Source organism: Heterocephalus glaber, unplaced genomic scaffold (genome assembly GCF_053883595.1).
Source record: "Heterocephalus glaber isolate CG9 unplaced genomic scaffold, H.glaber_assembly_v1.0 deba00001141, whole genome shotgun sequence".
NCBI lineage: Eukaryota > Metazoa > Chordata > Mammalia > Rodentia > Bathyergidae > Heterocephalus > Heterocephalus glaber.
Genome location: NW_028258201.1, coordinates 996,101 through 1,011,279, shown reverse-complemented (window position 1 = coordinate 1,011,279; position 15,179 = coordinate 996,101). Strand labels below are relative to the sequence as shown.

At 55.2% G+C, this 15,179-nt stretch overlaps 1 protein-coding gene across 5 annotated transcripts; it reads left to right on the top strand.

Annotated features, from left to right (window-relative positions):
- The first annotated feature begins 310 nt into the window (after nt 1–310).
- On the top strand, nt 311–14,823 carry Abhd16a (abhydrolase domain containing 16A, phospholipase). 5 transcript variants are annotated; one of them, XM_087210348.1, is made up of 20 exons: nt 311–517; nt 1,496–1,552; nt 2,303–2,369; nt 2,591–2,677; nt 5,415–5,500; nt 7,248–7,321; nt 7,437–7,559; nt 10,368–10,482; nt 10,576–10,677; nt 11,674–11,695; nt 12,099–12,148; nt 12,566–12,689; nt 13,003–13,107; nt 13,267–13,330; nt 13,682–13,738; nt 13,923–13,985; nt 14,070–14,146; nt 14,217–14,318; nt 14,399–14,445; nt 14,526–14,823. In XM_087210348.1, exons 1-20 carry the CDS (start codon nt 386–388, stop codon nt 14,607–14,609), a joined length of 1,638 nt encoding a protein of 545 aa, XP_087066474.1. In that variant the 5' UTR covers nt 311–385; the 3' UTR covers nt 14,610–14,823. The 5 variants fall into 5 exon arrangements, 4 of the variants coding, with proteins under 4 accessions (XP_087066474.1, XP_087066475.1, XP_004847034.1 ...); XM_087210349.1 differs by having other exon boundaries at nt 11,674–11,759; XM_004846977.3 differs by lacking the exon at nt 11,674–11,695 and adding an exon at nt 11,696–11,759 and having other exon boundaries at nt 312–517; nt 14,220–14,318.
- The last annotated feature ends 356 nt before the right edge of the window (nt 14,824–15,179 follow it).

Here is a 15,179-nt window from a genome sequence, read left to right as displayed (position 1 = left end):
TTTTTCTTCTTTAAAATGTTGCATTTCTTCTATTACATTCATTTCTTGATACCTTGCATATTTTTGTAGCTCTTGTTAAGTGCTCCTAATCTTTCCTAGCGTTTCTACTGTTGCTGGAGAGTAAGGGATAGAAAAAAATGATTTAACTATCCCTAACAATTTTCTAACTTTCCGTGTCCAACGCCTCCAAATAATTTCTGGCCACTGCTGTATCCGTAGGTCCAACTGAATGAAAACTTTCGCAAGGAGCGCTAAAGAGGTCTCGACTCTGCGTGAGGCGGAACCGGTACGTGCTGACGTTAAGGGCTCGCAGCTCCTCAGAGGCAGGCGGGGCGGGGCCAGTGGGGGACCTGCTGCTGGGAGAGCAGCGGCTCAAGCCGGGGCCATGGCGAAGCTGCTGAGCTGCGTCCTAGGCCCCCGGCTCTACAAAATCTACCGGGAGAGGGACTCAGAAAGGGCCCCGTCCAGCGTCCCTGAGACTCCAACTTCAGTCACTAACCCCCCTTCCAGCTCCTGGGTGAGTCGAGTTCCCCCCTGGTCAAGAACATGGTACGGTCCAAACCTTTTAGGGCCTTTGCTCCCTAGAAGTGCCCATTATTGGAAATCAGGGGAGCCTGCTTGTCAAGCTAGTTGTCCGAAAAGTCTGCTCCCATCATGCTTCCTGGGTTCAAGTCACGCCTGCGGACTGGCCGTCTCCTCTCTGTAGCCCTATTTGAGCACCGCTTTCTCATTCCGACTTCCAGCCCTTGCCTTTCCTCGCCGCGTCCCCCACCCCGCCTGTCATGGTTCCTGTCTGTCCCAGTCGATCGTGGGTCCTGCCCGAGACCCTGCACGGAATGGGGCGCTGGCGGACTTGGCCGCCGTCTTGACGCCTAGTTTCTTTTTCCTCAGTAGCTCTTGGTACCTTCCCTGGCTCTGCTTAACTTCCCTTTAACCTGGCCTTGAATTTCAAAATGACTTCTACATGTCATATATCCGCTGTCTTTCCCTTACCCCTCAGCCCAGCCTGGAGGGAGATCCAGTCTTTGCATTCACGCGAGCTGCTGCTGGTGGCAGGCTGTTCTCCTGAATATTCCCTCTCTTTGCATTGGCAGTCTCAGATTATGTTTCTGAATCTCTCTGAACCACCCACCCCTGGCCATAGTCTCTTTCTTAATCAACCTACTTTTACTTCTATTGCTCTTCTTTCCCTCTTAGAATTGTCACCGAGTCTCCTGTCACCTTTCTCCCCTTCTGTACACGCTCACTGGAAAAGGAGCAGAAGTCGGCCCTCAGTGCTTTCACTTCTGCTTCAAAGTCGAGCGCCTCTTGTTTGCTCTCCTGGTCACGGGTGGGAAATCAGGCTCAGGGTGGGGGTGAGGAAGAGTGGATTCTGTGAAGGCCAGGGGTGTCCCAAGGAGGCTAGAACCGAAGGACCCACATTAGAGCATCCAGAAGGGAAGGAAAAAGACCTGTCATCCGGTAGTGTCTTTAACCGGGCCATCTGTTTCTGCAGGATACATATTACCAGCCCCGTGCCCTGGAGAAACATGCAGACAGCATCCTGGCACTGGTATGTCTGCCCTGGCATCTGCCACTCACTGCGTCTTTCTAGCCCCAGCTGCCCTCCTAAACCTGGGACAAGACAGCGCCCCGGGGGTGGGGGTGCTGGGGCTCCACACAGACCTGTCTGACATGCTCACAGACACACTTGGCACCCCACTTTGGTATGTAGTGTGGCTTTCTCTGGGGCAGCCTGAGCCCCCGAGGAAAACATGCTGACTCTGGGGGCCATCTGCAGGTGCTCAGTCCTGCAGTCCCCAGCGACCTGTCCTCCCTGGCAACTAACCTCCTCGGCTGCAGAGACAGCTGTTCTCTCTGGCTGGGATCTGTAGTGACAGCGCCCATCTCCTGGGGACTGGGCCAGGGGCTGTCCGAACAGGGTCAACTGAAAAGCCTTGATTAATTTGAGTAGACAGGGAAACAGGCCTTGAAATGTGGTGAAATTATGTCTGGAGGTAATTAAAGGAAGAAAATAGAACCAGTGCCGAGTTTTTCCAGCCCCCATTGTGCTCTGGTACAACACATTTCAACAAATACTGAGTGCCTACTGTGTGCATGTTGGCACGCACAGGATAGGTGCTTGATATGATATTCCTGGCATTTTCACTTGCTCGAGCCTAGGCCTGGGAGGCGCAGACCTGTGCCTGTGCGTGCATGCACATGTGTTTGTGCACATACACGCGCACGTGTGTGTGTGTGTGTGTGTGTGTGTGTGTGTGTGTGTGTGTGTATTGATTGCCTGTCCCTGTCTCTGCTGCAGGCTTCAGCCTTCTGGTCCATCTCTTACTACTCTTCTCCCTTCGCGTTCTTCTACTTGTACAGGAAAGGTCAGTGTGGTTTGAAAGGAGGTGGGGCAGGGAATGGGCGTGTTGTTGGCAGATGAGCCGGACCCCTGAAGAGGAGAAGGGCCTGTGAGGACGACTTGGCTTACTCTTCCCCCTGAGGATGTGGCCATAACAAGAGGCAGCGTGGGGTGGAGGCTGGGGCTGAGCTGGGAAGAGCTGAGAGGGCTGCAGAGAGCTGCTCATATCACCCTCTCCCCTCGCAGGTTACTTGAGTCTGTCCAAAGTGGTGCCATTTTCTCACTATGCGGGGACACTGCTGCTGCTGTTGGCAGGCGTGGCCTGCCTCCGAGGTAGGTGGAGAGAAGCCTAGTGTGGATCCACTCATCACTGGGTAGATGTTAAGTACTCTCTGCAAATGCAGTTCGATGCTGGGCCTGAGGGGAAATCATTGAGAATGGTCTCAGGCATGATCTTTCTTTAAGGGGCTTAGGTCATAAATATGAAAAAGAAATTAACAAAAAGTCTGCTGTTTTCTTTTTAAATTTTTATCAGTACATGTTTGCAGTACCTAATGATTACATTCATTGTGGGGGGTTGGGAGTTTGCTGTTTTCTAGATGAATACACCCTGCAACACACATACACACACGTTCCCAAACATGTCCACTACAGAAGTTTCTGTACATGCACAGATGATGTATATGTACAGTGTTGCATACTGCATTGTTTGTAATAATCCTAAACCAAAAGTACTTTTCGTGGCTACAAACAGAACACTGAACAGCAATGCAAATAAGCAAACTGTAGCTACACTTAATGCAAATGAGTCCCGCAGAGGTAATGTTAAGTGGAGGAAGCCGACCACAAATGATGTGTGCAGTGTGTTTTCACTTACATGGAGTTCAGAAGGAATGCAGGGTAGGACATGAAAGAGAACAAGGACGTGGTTATCCTGAGGGCCAGGCAAGTAATTACATACATGGGTGGACAGTACAGCGTGGGAAGACCTCTTGGTGGGAGTTGGCTTTGTTCTCTTGGCCTGGATTATAGTCAAGTGAATGGTTGCTTTGCTTTTTTCTTCCCTCCTGTGATATTGGGGATTGAACCCAGGACCTTTATGCTGAGCTACATCCCTAACCCCCTTTTTTTAAATTTTGAGACAGGATCTCAAGTCACTGAGTTGCCCACGCTGGGCTGGAACTTTCGATCATCTTGCCTCCACCTCCCAGAATACTGGGATTATAGGTGTGTGCCACCACATCCAGCTTGCTTTCCATTTTTTAAAAGGCAGAATGTATGTTTTATATTCATATGTTCTATCTCACAATATTAAAAAAAAAAAAAGAGGTTAGGCTGAGGGTGGTGGCTCATGCCTGTAATCCCAGCACTCAGGAGGCTGAGGCAGGAGATCACCTTGAGTCTGAGGCCAGCCTGAACTACAGAGCAAGACCCTATCTCTAAAAAAAACAAATAAAAAAGAACTAAAATGTTTGTGTTTTGTGGTACCACTTCAGATAACTTTTGTCCCTAAAATTACTGAAGCATTGCATTTGAGTTGGAGATGCCTTTGGAATCCTCCCATTCCCATGTTCTTTCACCAGAAGTAACTGTTGTCTAAGGGGTGGTTTTATTCTGGTCCATATTTCTTGCTAGGTCTGTAATCCCAGCACTGAGGCAGGAGGAGTGCAGTGAGTTCAAGTCCAGCCTAGGCAATTTAACAAGACCCTGTCTCAAAAGAAAAAGGGCTGGAGGGCCGGGGATTTAGCTCAGTGGTTTCGCCGGCTGCTGTGCAAGTGCAAGGACCTGAGTTTGATCCCTGGTACCAAGAAAGGGTCGGGGGGCTGGGAAGTATCTCAGTGTGAAGGCCCTGGGTTTTATCCCCGTTTACACGCACATACATGCGCGCGCGCACACACACACACACACACACACAAGCTTCTTAGAATGTATGAAGTACAGTAAGAATCCATAAACAGCAGTGCTGTGTGTGCTTTTTACATTGTTGGCCTACATGGCATTGCTCTCTGCAAGCCTTTCTCCAGCGCACTTCATTTGCTTGTGATCATACTGTTTGGGGTTGCTGCCCTTGAGGGACGCCTAGAGTTCTAGTTCTTTCTGGTTTTACTGTCTTTGCTGCACTTACTCTGCCTGATGTTTTCTGGTTTTCTTCTTTATTTTCCTTCCCCAGTCCCACCTCACCCCCAGCCAGAATGGCAGCTCCCTGAGGGCAGGGACTGTCTCATTTCCTGCCTGTCTCCTGTGGGTAGGGTGTGCCTGGCACAGGGCGCCTGCCAGGTCAGGGAGGAGAGAGGGTGGGATTGGAGGCTCCTCTGCAGGGAGGAGAGGGTGGGTACAGCCCCTGAGTGGAGCAGATGAAGAAAGAGGGGTGGCACTGAGAGCTGCCGCCTTTGGAGAGGGAAGGAGAAACGAGACCGGAGAGGAACAGTCTAGGAATTGGTCCAAAGCAGTGGGCCCAGGGCTGGGCGTGGTGGTGCCCACCTGTGATCCCAGCATTCAGGAGGCTGAGGCAGGAGGATCATCAAAAGTTTGAGACCAACTTGGGCTACACAGTGAGCTCAAGGCCAGCCTGAACTACTGCATATGGGACCCTGCCTCAGAAAACAACAACAACAACAGCAGATGGGCCCAGGGAGCAGAGGAGGAAGGAATCTTGAGGAACAGGAATCTTGCTGAGTGGAGCAGTTGAAGAGAATGAGGATGAAGAAAAGGTAGAAGGCTGGGTGAGGACCAGAGGCTGGGAAGCCAGAGGGCAGGGTTAGAACATACAGAAAGCAAGCCTGGCAAGAAAAAGAAGGGAGACCCGAGTTAGCCAGGCGTGTGACGTTGTGTTAACACCAGGGAGAACGAACGTTCTGCAGCGCGGAAGCTTGCTGGTCTAGCGAGAAACAAACTAAAGCTAAGGAAGAATCCTGCAACGAGGAGGAGGGAGAAAGTGTTTCCCCGTATCACAGCCCTCGGTTGCTCTTTTTCTCATGTCTCCCTCCAGAGCATTCTTGCCCATGTCTAGGTCTTTCCCTAAAACATCCTGCTTCCCAGTTTTCCTAACGCTGCTTCCTGTCCTCTCCAGGCATTGGCCGCTGGACCAACCCCCAGTACCGGCAGTTCATCAGCATCTTGGAAGCAACACATCGGAACCAATCTGCAGAAAACAAGGTGAGACGTTCCGGGAAAGGCGCCAGACCTGTGCCCTGCTGGTGGCTTCCTCAGCTGCCTGGGCTCCGGGCTCTGCGCTCTGCAGGAGGAGGCAGCAGCCGTGTGCTTTGCCACCTGCACACTGGGTCTTGGTCTGCACATTGCCATCTCCTTCACCCTCTGTTGTGGGCCTGGCTTCCCTGTTCCTTCTAATGGAATATTCTGTAGAGCAACCCTGTCCTCCTCCAACTTCCGTCTGCAAGCCTTGCCCGAATGTAGAAATACCCCCAGTGCGTGTAGAAGAGTTTTCTTTTGTCACAGCAACTCAGCTCTGTTTATTTTTGTTGTGTGCGCCTAACACCCTGCTGGCTTTGTTTGGGGATGGGACGAGATGGACAGGTACGGTGACTCCTGTGCTTGGAAACAGCTTGGCGCCAAGCAGAAGGAAAGCCAGGGCACAGTGTCCTTGAAGTCCTGCCAGGCCTGCTGGTGCTGGAGTGTGATTATCTTTGAGAAAGGGCTATGGAGCCCCATAAAGCCTCTTCCTGTTGTGAGGGGGCTCCTGGCTTCAAACAGCTGTGACCACCATCATCACATTAAGGTTGCTCCACACCACCATTATGGAGCTGTGTAATTTAATGATGCCAAGTGCTGTGCTGCTGTCTGAGGCACTTTGCATGCTGCACACACCCTTTCTAATCCTCGCAGCAACCTCATGATGTAGCATAATTACTCTCATTTGTGCATTTGATTTTTTCTTTTTTTTTTTTTTTTTGAGGCAGGGTCTCTCCCTTTGTAGTTCAGGCTGGCCCTGAACTCACTATGTAGCTTAGGCTGGCCTCGAACTCAGTGATCCACCTGCCTCAGCCTCCCGAGTGCTGGGATTACAGGCGTGTGGCACCTCGCCCGGTTTATTTGTGCATTTGAGGAAACAGAAGCGAAAAGGGGTTTAGTGACCTATGCAGAGTCACAGAGCAAAGAAGCGGCTAGGTCTCCATCCGAGAGCAGGTCTAAGCAAAGCCTGGCTGAGACCAGCTTTTCTTCATTTGGATTTGTCATTTACATATTTGTATAATTTCCCCGTTGCTCTCTTTCAGTCAAGTTATTTTTGAAAATGTTACAAAATTTCTGTGACAGAAAACAAAAAAATAGCCCTCAAAAGAGAGCTGGGAGCTCCGGGGGTGGGGGAGGAAGCTGGCAGAGTGCGCAGGCTCAGCTCGAACTGCCTGCTCGGGGTGTGTGGACCGAGCCCACAGTGACCGGAAGTGCAGATGGTCTGTGTGGCAGCGCTGGCCTGGGCTCCAGGTGCCGAGGGGAAGCAGGAACAGTCAGGGCTTCATTCAGAAGGAGATCCCAGTGTGGGGAGCCCGCTGACTCTCCTCTCGCTCGGCCCTGGGGCTGCAGTGTGCGCTGAGATCCAGTGAGGGATCAGGCAGGGAAGAAGCCAGAGCGGCTGGCGTCCACCTGCCACCAAGAAGCTCTGGCCCCCTCCCTCCCGGGCTGGCTCCGTCTAACAGGTTTAGAAAAGCAGGGTCAGGGTCCTCCCCTGGAAGAGAGCAGACAGGCTGGGCTGGTGCCTGAGGAGCGCTGCCTTGCCTGGTGCTCAGTTCTCCACCTGAGAACCAGAGGCTGCTGGCCTGCGCTCGGTCTCCCCGTGACGTGTGGGGCCAGGGCCTGGATCCCAAGGGCCTTGCACATGGGCCCGAGGGCCTGCACCCAGTTCGCAGCCCCCGTTCTCTCCCCTGCTTTTGTACCCTGCCCACTGCAGAGGCAGCTTGCCAACTACAACTTCGACTTCAGGAGCTGGCCCATCGACTTCCACTGGGAAGAGCCCAGCAGCCGGTGAGGGCCTGTCCCTTCCTGGGAGCTGTCCCACAGGGTCCCTGCACCGTCCCTTCCCCAGACCCCAGCTCCTGCAGACCTCTGACCCCTCCTCTCCTGCTTCCTCCCTCCTCAGGAAGGAGTCCCGGGGGGGCCCGTCCCGCCGGGGCGTGGCCCTGCTTCGCCCCGAGCCCCTGCACCGGGGAACAGCAGACACCTTCCTCAACCGGGTTAAGAAGCTGCCTTGCCAGATTACCAGGTGGGAAACAGTGGGGTGGAGGGGCTGGGGCGCGGGCCTCAGGACTGGCTGCCCCATTGTAAGATAGCCGTCACTTTCTGGGCCGAGTGCCACGGGCTTTGTGTGTATCGTTTTATTCACATTTATGTGTGAAGAAGAGGCTCAGAGACTTCCAGTCTCACAGGTAGTAAAGGAAGAAGTGGGACATTAACCCAGTTCTGTCTGACACAAAGGCTCTTTCAGTGAGGCTGGGAGGGAGTGGCAGGTTGGGGTGGAGAGGAGACAGTTCTGTAGCTGGAGCCAGCTCCGGGTGCTGCTCTGCTCCTTGGATCTCCTCGGCCACTGTGCCTACTTTCTGCCTCTGGGAATAGCCTGCCTCTGAGCACGGCTGAGGAGATCGGAATGGTGATTTCTGAAGGGCTCCCACCTTGCCCGGGTGGCTGAGGGCATGGTAAAGTTGCTGAGTCCTCCTGGGTGCCGGTGTCGGGAGTAATGGCAGTGACCACTGCTGTCCTCTGTGGAGCAGGAGCTGGGAATTATCTGCGGCTGTGAGAGGTGGTCAGCAGGTTCTAGAATACCCGGGGGGGTGGGGGGCGGGGGGCGGTGACTGTGCAAATCAGTCTGAGGAAAGCCAGATTGGAGGTTTTGGGAGGGACTCTGGGAGGGTTGTGTAAGGTTTTGGGGACGGATCCTACTTCAGGGTTAACTGGAAGCGGTTAACCATCCTTTTTAGGAACAGCACCTACATTTTGTCTGTTCGCATGTTCAGGATGTGAGGGCGATCTGGCCTTGACATCTGTGCCCCACTGATTGTCAGGGTGGAGTAGTGCATTTGCTCGTAAGTGCTAAGATCCTGCGCAGCGCAGTGCTGGGCACATCCAGTGTGGCCGCTGTCAGGCGTATTGCAGTGAGCGGTATACCAGGTTCCTACCCCAACAGTTTGTTTCAGACTTTGGATCTTGACCCAGTAAGGAATCTTGAAATTATTTGTGTACTAAAAGTGTTACTTTACAAATATTATCTATTTGGAGACTTTGTGGGGTGTGCTGGGGATTGAACCCAGGGCCTTGTGGAAGCTGGGCAAGTGCTTTGCATTGAGCCACCTCCCCTGGTCCTGCCTGGGGGCTTTTAGTAAGTGGTGTTTTTGTACTAACAAAATCACGTTTGGAGGGCCAGGATTGGGATGTAGCTCAGTGGTTCCAGCGCCTGCCTCGCAAGCACAAGGTCCCGAGTTTGATCCCCAGTACCAAAAAAAAAAAATCATGTTTGGTAATGACTTTGCTTTTACTTACTTTACATAAGAAGTATTATCTTGTAAGAGTCTCAGAATTATGTACAGATGCTCCCCAGCTTACCGTGGTAACACACTACAAATTTTTGGGGGGTTTGTTTGTTTTGTGTTTTCGAGACATAGCTGCTGCGGCTGGCCTCAAACTCATGACCTCCCTGCCTCAGCCTCCTGAGTGCTGCTGCGATTATGGGCTGTGCTGCTGCACCTGGATGGGGCTTTGTTTTATTGGGGTTTTGGTTTTTAGCTTATAAATGACAGAAGTTTGTTTCCCATGGTTCTGGAGACTGCAGAGTCCGCGATCAGACACCAGCATATGTGGTGTGTCATGTGGCCCCATTTCCTGGTTCATAGGAGGCATCTTCTTGCTGTCTCTAGAGCCTCACTGACTGACTGATGGATTGATTGGTTGAGACAGGATCTCACTGTGTAGTTCAGGCTGGTCTTGAACTTGCTGGCCTCTAACAGCAATCCTCCTGCCTCAGCCTCTTGAGTCCTGCGGTTACAGGCATGTGCCACTGCACCTGTGGAGCCCGTTTTAGAAGGCTATTAGACTGATTACCTCCCAGAGGCCCCACCTGCTCAAATGTCACCACATTGGTGATTGGGTGTCAACATATATGAGCTTCGGGGCAACACAGTGTTTTGTTTTTATCTTTTGTTTCTTTGAGATGAGGTCTTGCTGTGCCACCTAGGCTGCCCCCAAACTCCTAGCCTTAAGTAATTCTCTTGCCTCAGCCTTCCAGGTAGCTAGGATTAGAGGCCTAAACCACCATCCCCAGCCGTACTTCAAATTTTGGATTTTTTTGAGGGGGTACTGGAGATCAAATCCAGGGGTGGTCTATCTCTGAGCTACATCCCCAGCCCTCTTTATTTCTTAAGTTTTGTTTTTAATTTTGAGCCAGAGTCTTGCTAAGTTGATCAGGTGAGACTACAGCATTTTTTGATCCTCCTGCTTCAGCCTCCCTGAGTGCTGGGACTTCAGGTGTGCAACACCACGCTAAGCTTTACTTGGGGTCTTGGTCCCGGGGCGAGTGAAGCACAGCACGATACTCTCGCAAGGTGCTGGGCAGCAGAAGGGAGCTGCTGCCATCCGGCTACACGGTCACGAGCGGGACTCCTGGGCCTCCACAGGGTCCTACGCGATGATCTTTGTCATGTTAGGTGCATTAAATGCATTTTCAGCTTTCAGTGGTTTTATTGGGGTGTAACCCCATCGTAAGTTGAGGAACAGTGTGTGTGTGGGGGTGTATACATTATGTACGTATGCACTGAGCCGGAATATAAATTTTTTTTTTTTTTGGTACCGGGGATTGAATTCGGGTCCTTGTGCCTCAGGCGGTGAAACCACTGAGCTAAATCCCCAGCCCCTATAAAATTTTTATCTTCATTAGCATGGTCATATTTTATTAAGTCCTAAAAGAGGACAGGGCAGCTAGGAAGACAAGGGTGAAGCAGGCCCCAGAGTTTGTAGGTCTAGGGGGAAGAGGGTCTGTGGGCCCCATGGGCATTTGGGGCTTACTAAACCGTGTTCCCCACAGCTACCTGGTGGCACACACGCTGGGGCGCCGGATGCTGTACCCGGGCTCCGTGTACCTGCTCCAGAAGGCTCTCATGCCGGTGCTGCTGCAAGGCCAGGCACGGCTGGTGGAGGAGGTAAGCCTGCCCCATGCCATCCCAACTGGCCCCTCCCCGGGGATGCAGCCTCCTGCCCCTCACAGCCTGGCTCCTCTCGTCTCCCCTGCTTAGTGTAACGGGCGCCGAGCAAAGCTGCTGGCTTGTGATGGCAACGAGATTGACACCATGTTTGTGGACCGGCGGGGGACAGCCGAGCCCCAGGGACAGAAGCTGGTGAGAGGGTTCAGGGAGCCCAGAGGCAGAGTATGGGAGCTGGTAAAGGTTCTGGGGGCCCAGTCCTATAGCATCTGCTCTGTGGAACCACTGCAGGGAGTAATCCCATCTCCCAGCTCCAGCCTGGAGACCTTTTCTGTAGGAAAACTCTAAGACAGGGGAGTAGATGAAGAAGCAGGAGTTGACATTCAAGAAGCAAAATATAATAATCCTAACAGTCACCACTTAGCATGGACCACAACCAAGACACATGTTTAACTCAAAGCAGTCTGTGAACCAGGTACTGTGGCCTGCTAGCCCATTGTACAGATGAGAAAACTGAGCTCGGAGGAAGTCTCCTCCCTCCATGGAAAGAGCACTGAGCCAGGAATGTAGGAGCTGCCTCTAGGGCCGGCTCCGTTTACCCGCTGGGGAGTTCTTGCACCCTGGGGCCCTGGGGAACTTGGGTTCATATAACAATACATGAGAGGGCTGGGGATGTAGCTCAGTGGTTTCGCCGCCTGCTGCGCAAGTGCAAGGACCTGAGTTCGATCCCCGGTACCAAAAAACCCAAAAAAAAACAATAGATGAGAGCCCAGCAAGGGAGAGGGGAGGCAGGCAGCATGGCACACAGCAGAAACACAAAACAGACTCAGAACTAAAGGAAAAACTGCAAGGGCTGGAGCCCAGCTCAGCAGTGCACACTGGTTCCACCTGCACGAGGCCCTGCCTTAACCCTGGCACCAGGGCCAAAACATCCGTCCCATCCTGAGAGCTCCCCACTCGTGGCCTCCTGAGGAGATGCAGACGCTGCTGGGCACAGCAGCTCGCCTTGGGCGTCTCCCTCTGAGGGCCCCGGGTGCTGAGCGTCTGGGGTCGTTTTGCCTCTCGTCTCTGAACCTTGTGGAGTGAGAAGTTCCCAGTTCCTGTGCCCTTGGAGAGAGCGGATCTGCGCCTTCCTCTGCCCCGCAGTCTCTCAGGCTGCCCCCACCCCCGCGGTTCCCTCCTGCCCAGCAGCCTCCTCCTGCCTCCTGCCCAGGTGATCTGCTGTGAGGGGAACGCGGGCTTCTACGAGGTGGGCTGCATCTCCACGCCCCTGGACGGTAGGCGGCTCGGCCCTTGAGCCTCTGCCCCACACAATGTCTCTGCCTCACGCCCCAGCTCCGCTTTGCCTGGGCGAGGTCTGAGTGGCCTGGGGGAAAGTCCATTTCTTGCTTTGATAACCTCGCATTCCAACCCAGGGTTGGCCCTGACTCCTTGTGCTCTTGTCCTGTTCCACCCCACACAGTCACCCCTCTCCTCTGTGGCTCACCTTTGACCTCGGCTCCCTGGGCGATGCCCAGAGCTGATGGCTCTGAGCCGGCAGCCCTTCCCCCCCTTCCCCCACGGACAGAGCGGGGCTTGCCCACCAGGTCTCAGCCCCGTTTCCTCCTGTGTTACAGCTGGATACTCAGTCCTGGGCTGGAACCATCCAGGCTTCGCTGGAAGCACGGTGAGACCCCCTCCCGAACCCTTTTCGTTTTCTGTCTCCCTCTGGTCAGCCCCTGGTGGAAGAAATGGAGAGCATATTTGTATGGGGTCTCCCACTCAAGCAAGCAACTTGGGTGCTGAGGGCCTGGAGGCTGGGAATGTGCAGGAGTGGGGTGGCCAATGGAGAGAGGCCATGGGTGTCTAAACACCCCGTGGAGAGCTCACCCCTCCCACCACCCTGTTCTTTTTTCTTTTTTTGGTACCGGGGATGGAACTCAGGACCTTGTGCTTTCGAGGCAGGTGCCTGAACCACTGAGCTAAATCCCCGGCCCCCACCACCCTGTTCTTCATACCTGTCTTGCGTGTTGTGTGTGGTGGCAGGGAGGTGGCAGGAGGTTGCAGGTGGCAGCTGAGCTGGCCTTCGCCCTTCCTCCTGCAGGGGGTGCCATTCCCACAGAATGAGGCCAATGCTATGGATGTGGTGGTCCAGTTTGCCATCTACCGCCTAGGCTTCCAGCCCCAGGACATTGTCATCTATGCCTGGTCCATCGGCGGCTTCACGGGTACCAGCCTCCCTCCCACACCCCGTGTAGGCACAGCTGTACCCTTTCCCCCCAGAAAGGTGGCACCTGCTCTGGGAGGCAGGTAGCGGCTGCAGGGAGGAGGAGGAGGAAGTGGAAGGAGGTCCTTCCCCACGGTGCCTGGTCATTAAAAGCCCAGGCCCTGGGGCTGGGGCGATCAGGGGAAGGGACTGTTTTCCTGCCTTCCGTCTCCCATGCATCCCATGTTCCGTCAGGGATCGTGGGGCGGCCTGTGGGGCGGTGGGGTGGTGGGCGGGGCCCTCAGTCCTCATCCTCTTCCTTGGCCTGGTACCAGCCACGTGGGCAGCCATGTGCTACCCGGACATCAGTGCTGTGGTTCTGGACGCCTCCTTTGATGACCTGGTGCCCTTGGCCTTGAAGGTTATGCCCGACAGCTGGAGTGAGTGCAGCCCAGGCCCAGCCTTCCAGGGTGGGCGGGGTGTCCTGGATGGGGCGTGGGTCACCTGGGGCCCCTGCCTGACGCCCGGCTGAGCAGTGGGGACCCTCACGTGGGGGGAGGCCTTCAGCCCTGCCGTCCTTCACCTCTGTCCCACTCCAGAGGCGCTGGTGACCAGGACGGTGAGGCAGCATCTCAATCTGAACAATGCAGAGCAGCTGTGCAGGTGAGGGCTCCGGGGTCTAGGGCTCGGCCCCGCCCGCCCACCATCCCCACAGGGCTCTGCGGGCATCAGCAGGAAGGGAAGCTGGTGGATGCCCACTGCCCACCTAGCGACCCTGCCCCACGATGGCACAGCCCTTTCTGGTCCCGAAGCCTGGGACCTCTCATGATCTGGCAAGCAGAGTGCGGTGCAGGGCAGTCCCGGTTCTTCCATAAACCTCGCCCTCGCCCTCACCCTCACCCTGGCTGAAGAGCCCCCGGGCCCTGCTGTGTGGCGGGTGGGAAAGCTGGGGGGCGTGGGCAGCCGTCCTCACGTGTCACCTGTCTCTGAGCTCTCCCACGGCCCGTCCTGAAGGTACCAGGGCCCGGTGCTGCTGATCCGGAGAACCAAGGACGAGATCATCACCACCACGTGAGTGCTGGAAGCTGCCCCTCCCTCTTCTGCCCACCAAAGGTCCAGCCTCCAGGCCCTCCACAGTAATCTCCTTTTTTTTTGGTTCCGGAGATCGAACTCGGGCCCTTGCACTTGCGAGGCAGGCGGCGGCACCACTGAGCTAAATCCCCGGCCCTCTGCAGAGAAATCTTTTCATCCCCAGGGTTCCTGAGGACATCATGTCCAACCGAGGCAACGACCTCCTGCTGAAGCTCCTGCAGTTCCGGTGAGGCTGGGAGGGATCGGGCAGCCAGGATCCGAGGGAGGGACCCGGATGGAGCCCCACCTCCTGTCCCGCACCCCTCCGCAGGTACCCGCGAGTGATGGCCGAGGAGGGCCTTCGGGTGGTGAGGCAGTGGCTGGAGGCCTCGTCCCAGCTGGAGGAAGGTGAGACCCCGGGAGGCCTGTAGGGGCGGCGCCTGGCAAGGCCGGCTGCTGAGAGCTGTCTCTGCCCCAGCAGCCTCGGTTTACAGCCGCTGGGAGGTGGAGGAGGACTGGTGCCTGTCCGTGCTCCGCTCTTACCAGGCAGAACACGGGCCTGACTTCCCCTGGAGCGTGGGTAAGGGGGTCCTGGGCAGGCGCGGCGGGAGGCGCCCAGGAAGGGGCCCGTGGCCCCCGTTGAGCGGCTCCTCTCTGCAGGGGAGGACATGAAGGCCGAGGGACGCCAGCAGCTGGCCTTGTTTCTGGTGAGCACGGGCGGGAATCCCCTGTAGAGGGAGCTGGGAGGCGCAGGGTTCCTGCTCCCACCTGCTCACTCTTTCCTCAGGCTCGGAAGCATCTGCACAACTTTGAGGCCACACACTGCACCCCACTCCCAGCCCAGAACTTCCAGATGCCCTGGCACCTGTAGGGACCGCACCCGCTCGGTCTGGAAGGAGAGGGCGGGAGGAGGCGTGTGAGGCGCTCTCTTCGCGTTGCCCTTGAGTGTGGACAGCGGGCACCCACCTCACTGCCCTCCTGCACGTCCTCCCGCAGCCCCAGGCAGGACCTAACCTTCCCCGACACGCCCCTGCATTACGTGATCGCGTTATTCCTAGTCATTAATAAAAAGGTATTTTTTCTACTGTCTGTCTAATTGTGAGTTCCCAGGGGTCCAGCGATCAAGGCGGCTGGTAGCGAGGACAGCAGAGGCCCCGAAGGCCCAGGCTTGGGAACCAACTCCAGACCGCCAGTGTCACCTCCAGGCCTGCGCGTTCCCAGCCGCCTGCCTAGCCGCCCTGTGCACATCCCAGCCAGACTGCCCCTCTTGCTCAGAACTCTTCTGCTCTGGTTGACAGAGTGCTTCTCAGTGCTGATTTCACCTGCTCAGCACCTCTATAGGTTTCTGGGGTCAGCCTGCAGTAGCCCCTCTCCCAGTGCCCCCAGTTTTCCTTGCTCAGCTTTGCTGACCCCGGGAGTGAGGAGCCCACACCTGCATCTT

Coding starts and splice junctions, on each gene's coding strand:
- Abhd16a (XM_004846976.3), top strand. CDS start 386: ATGGCGAAGCTGCTGAGCTGCGTCCTAGGCCCCCGGCTCTACAAAATC. Junction 2,370..2,590: donor CTTCTACTTGTACAGGAAAG/GTCAGTGTGGTT, acceptor CTCCCCTCGCAG/GTTACTTGAGTCTGTCCAAA. Junction 13,108..13,266: donor GGTTATGCCCGACAGCTGGA/GTGAGTGCAGCC, acceptor GTCCCACTCCAG/AGGCGCTGGTGACCAGGACG.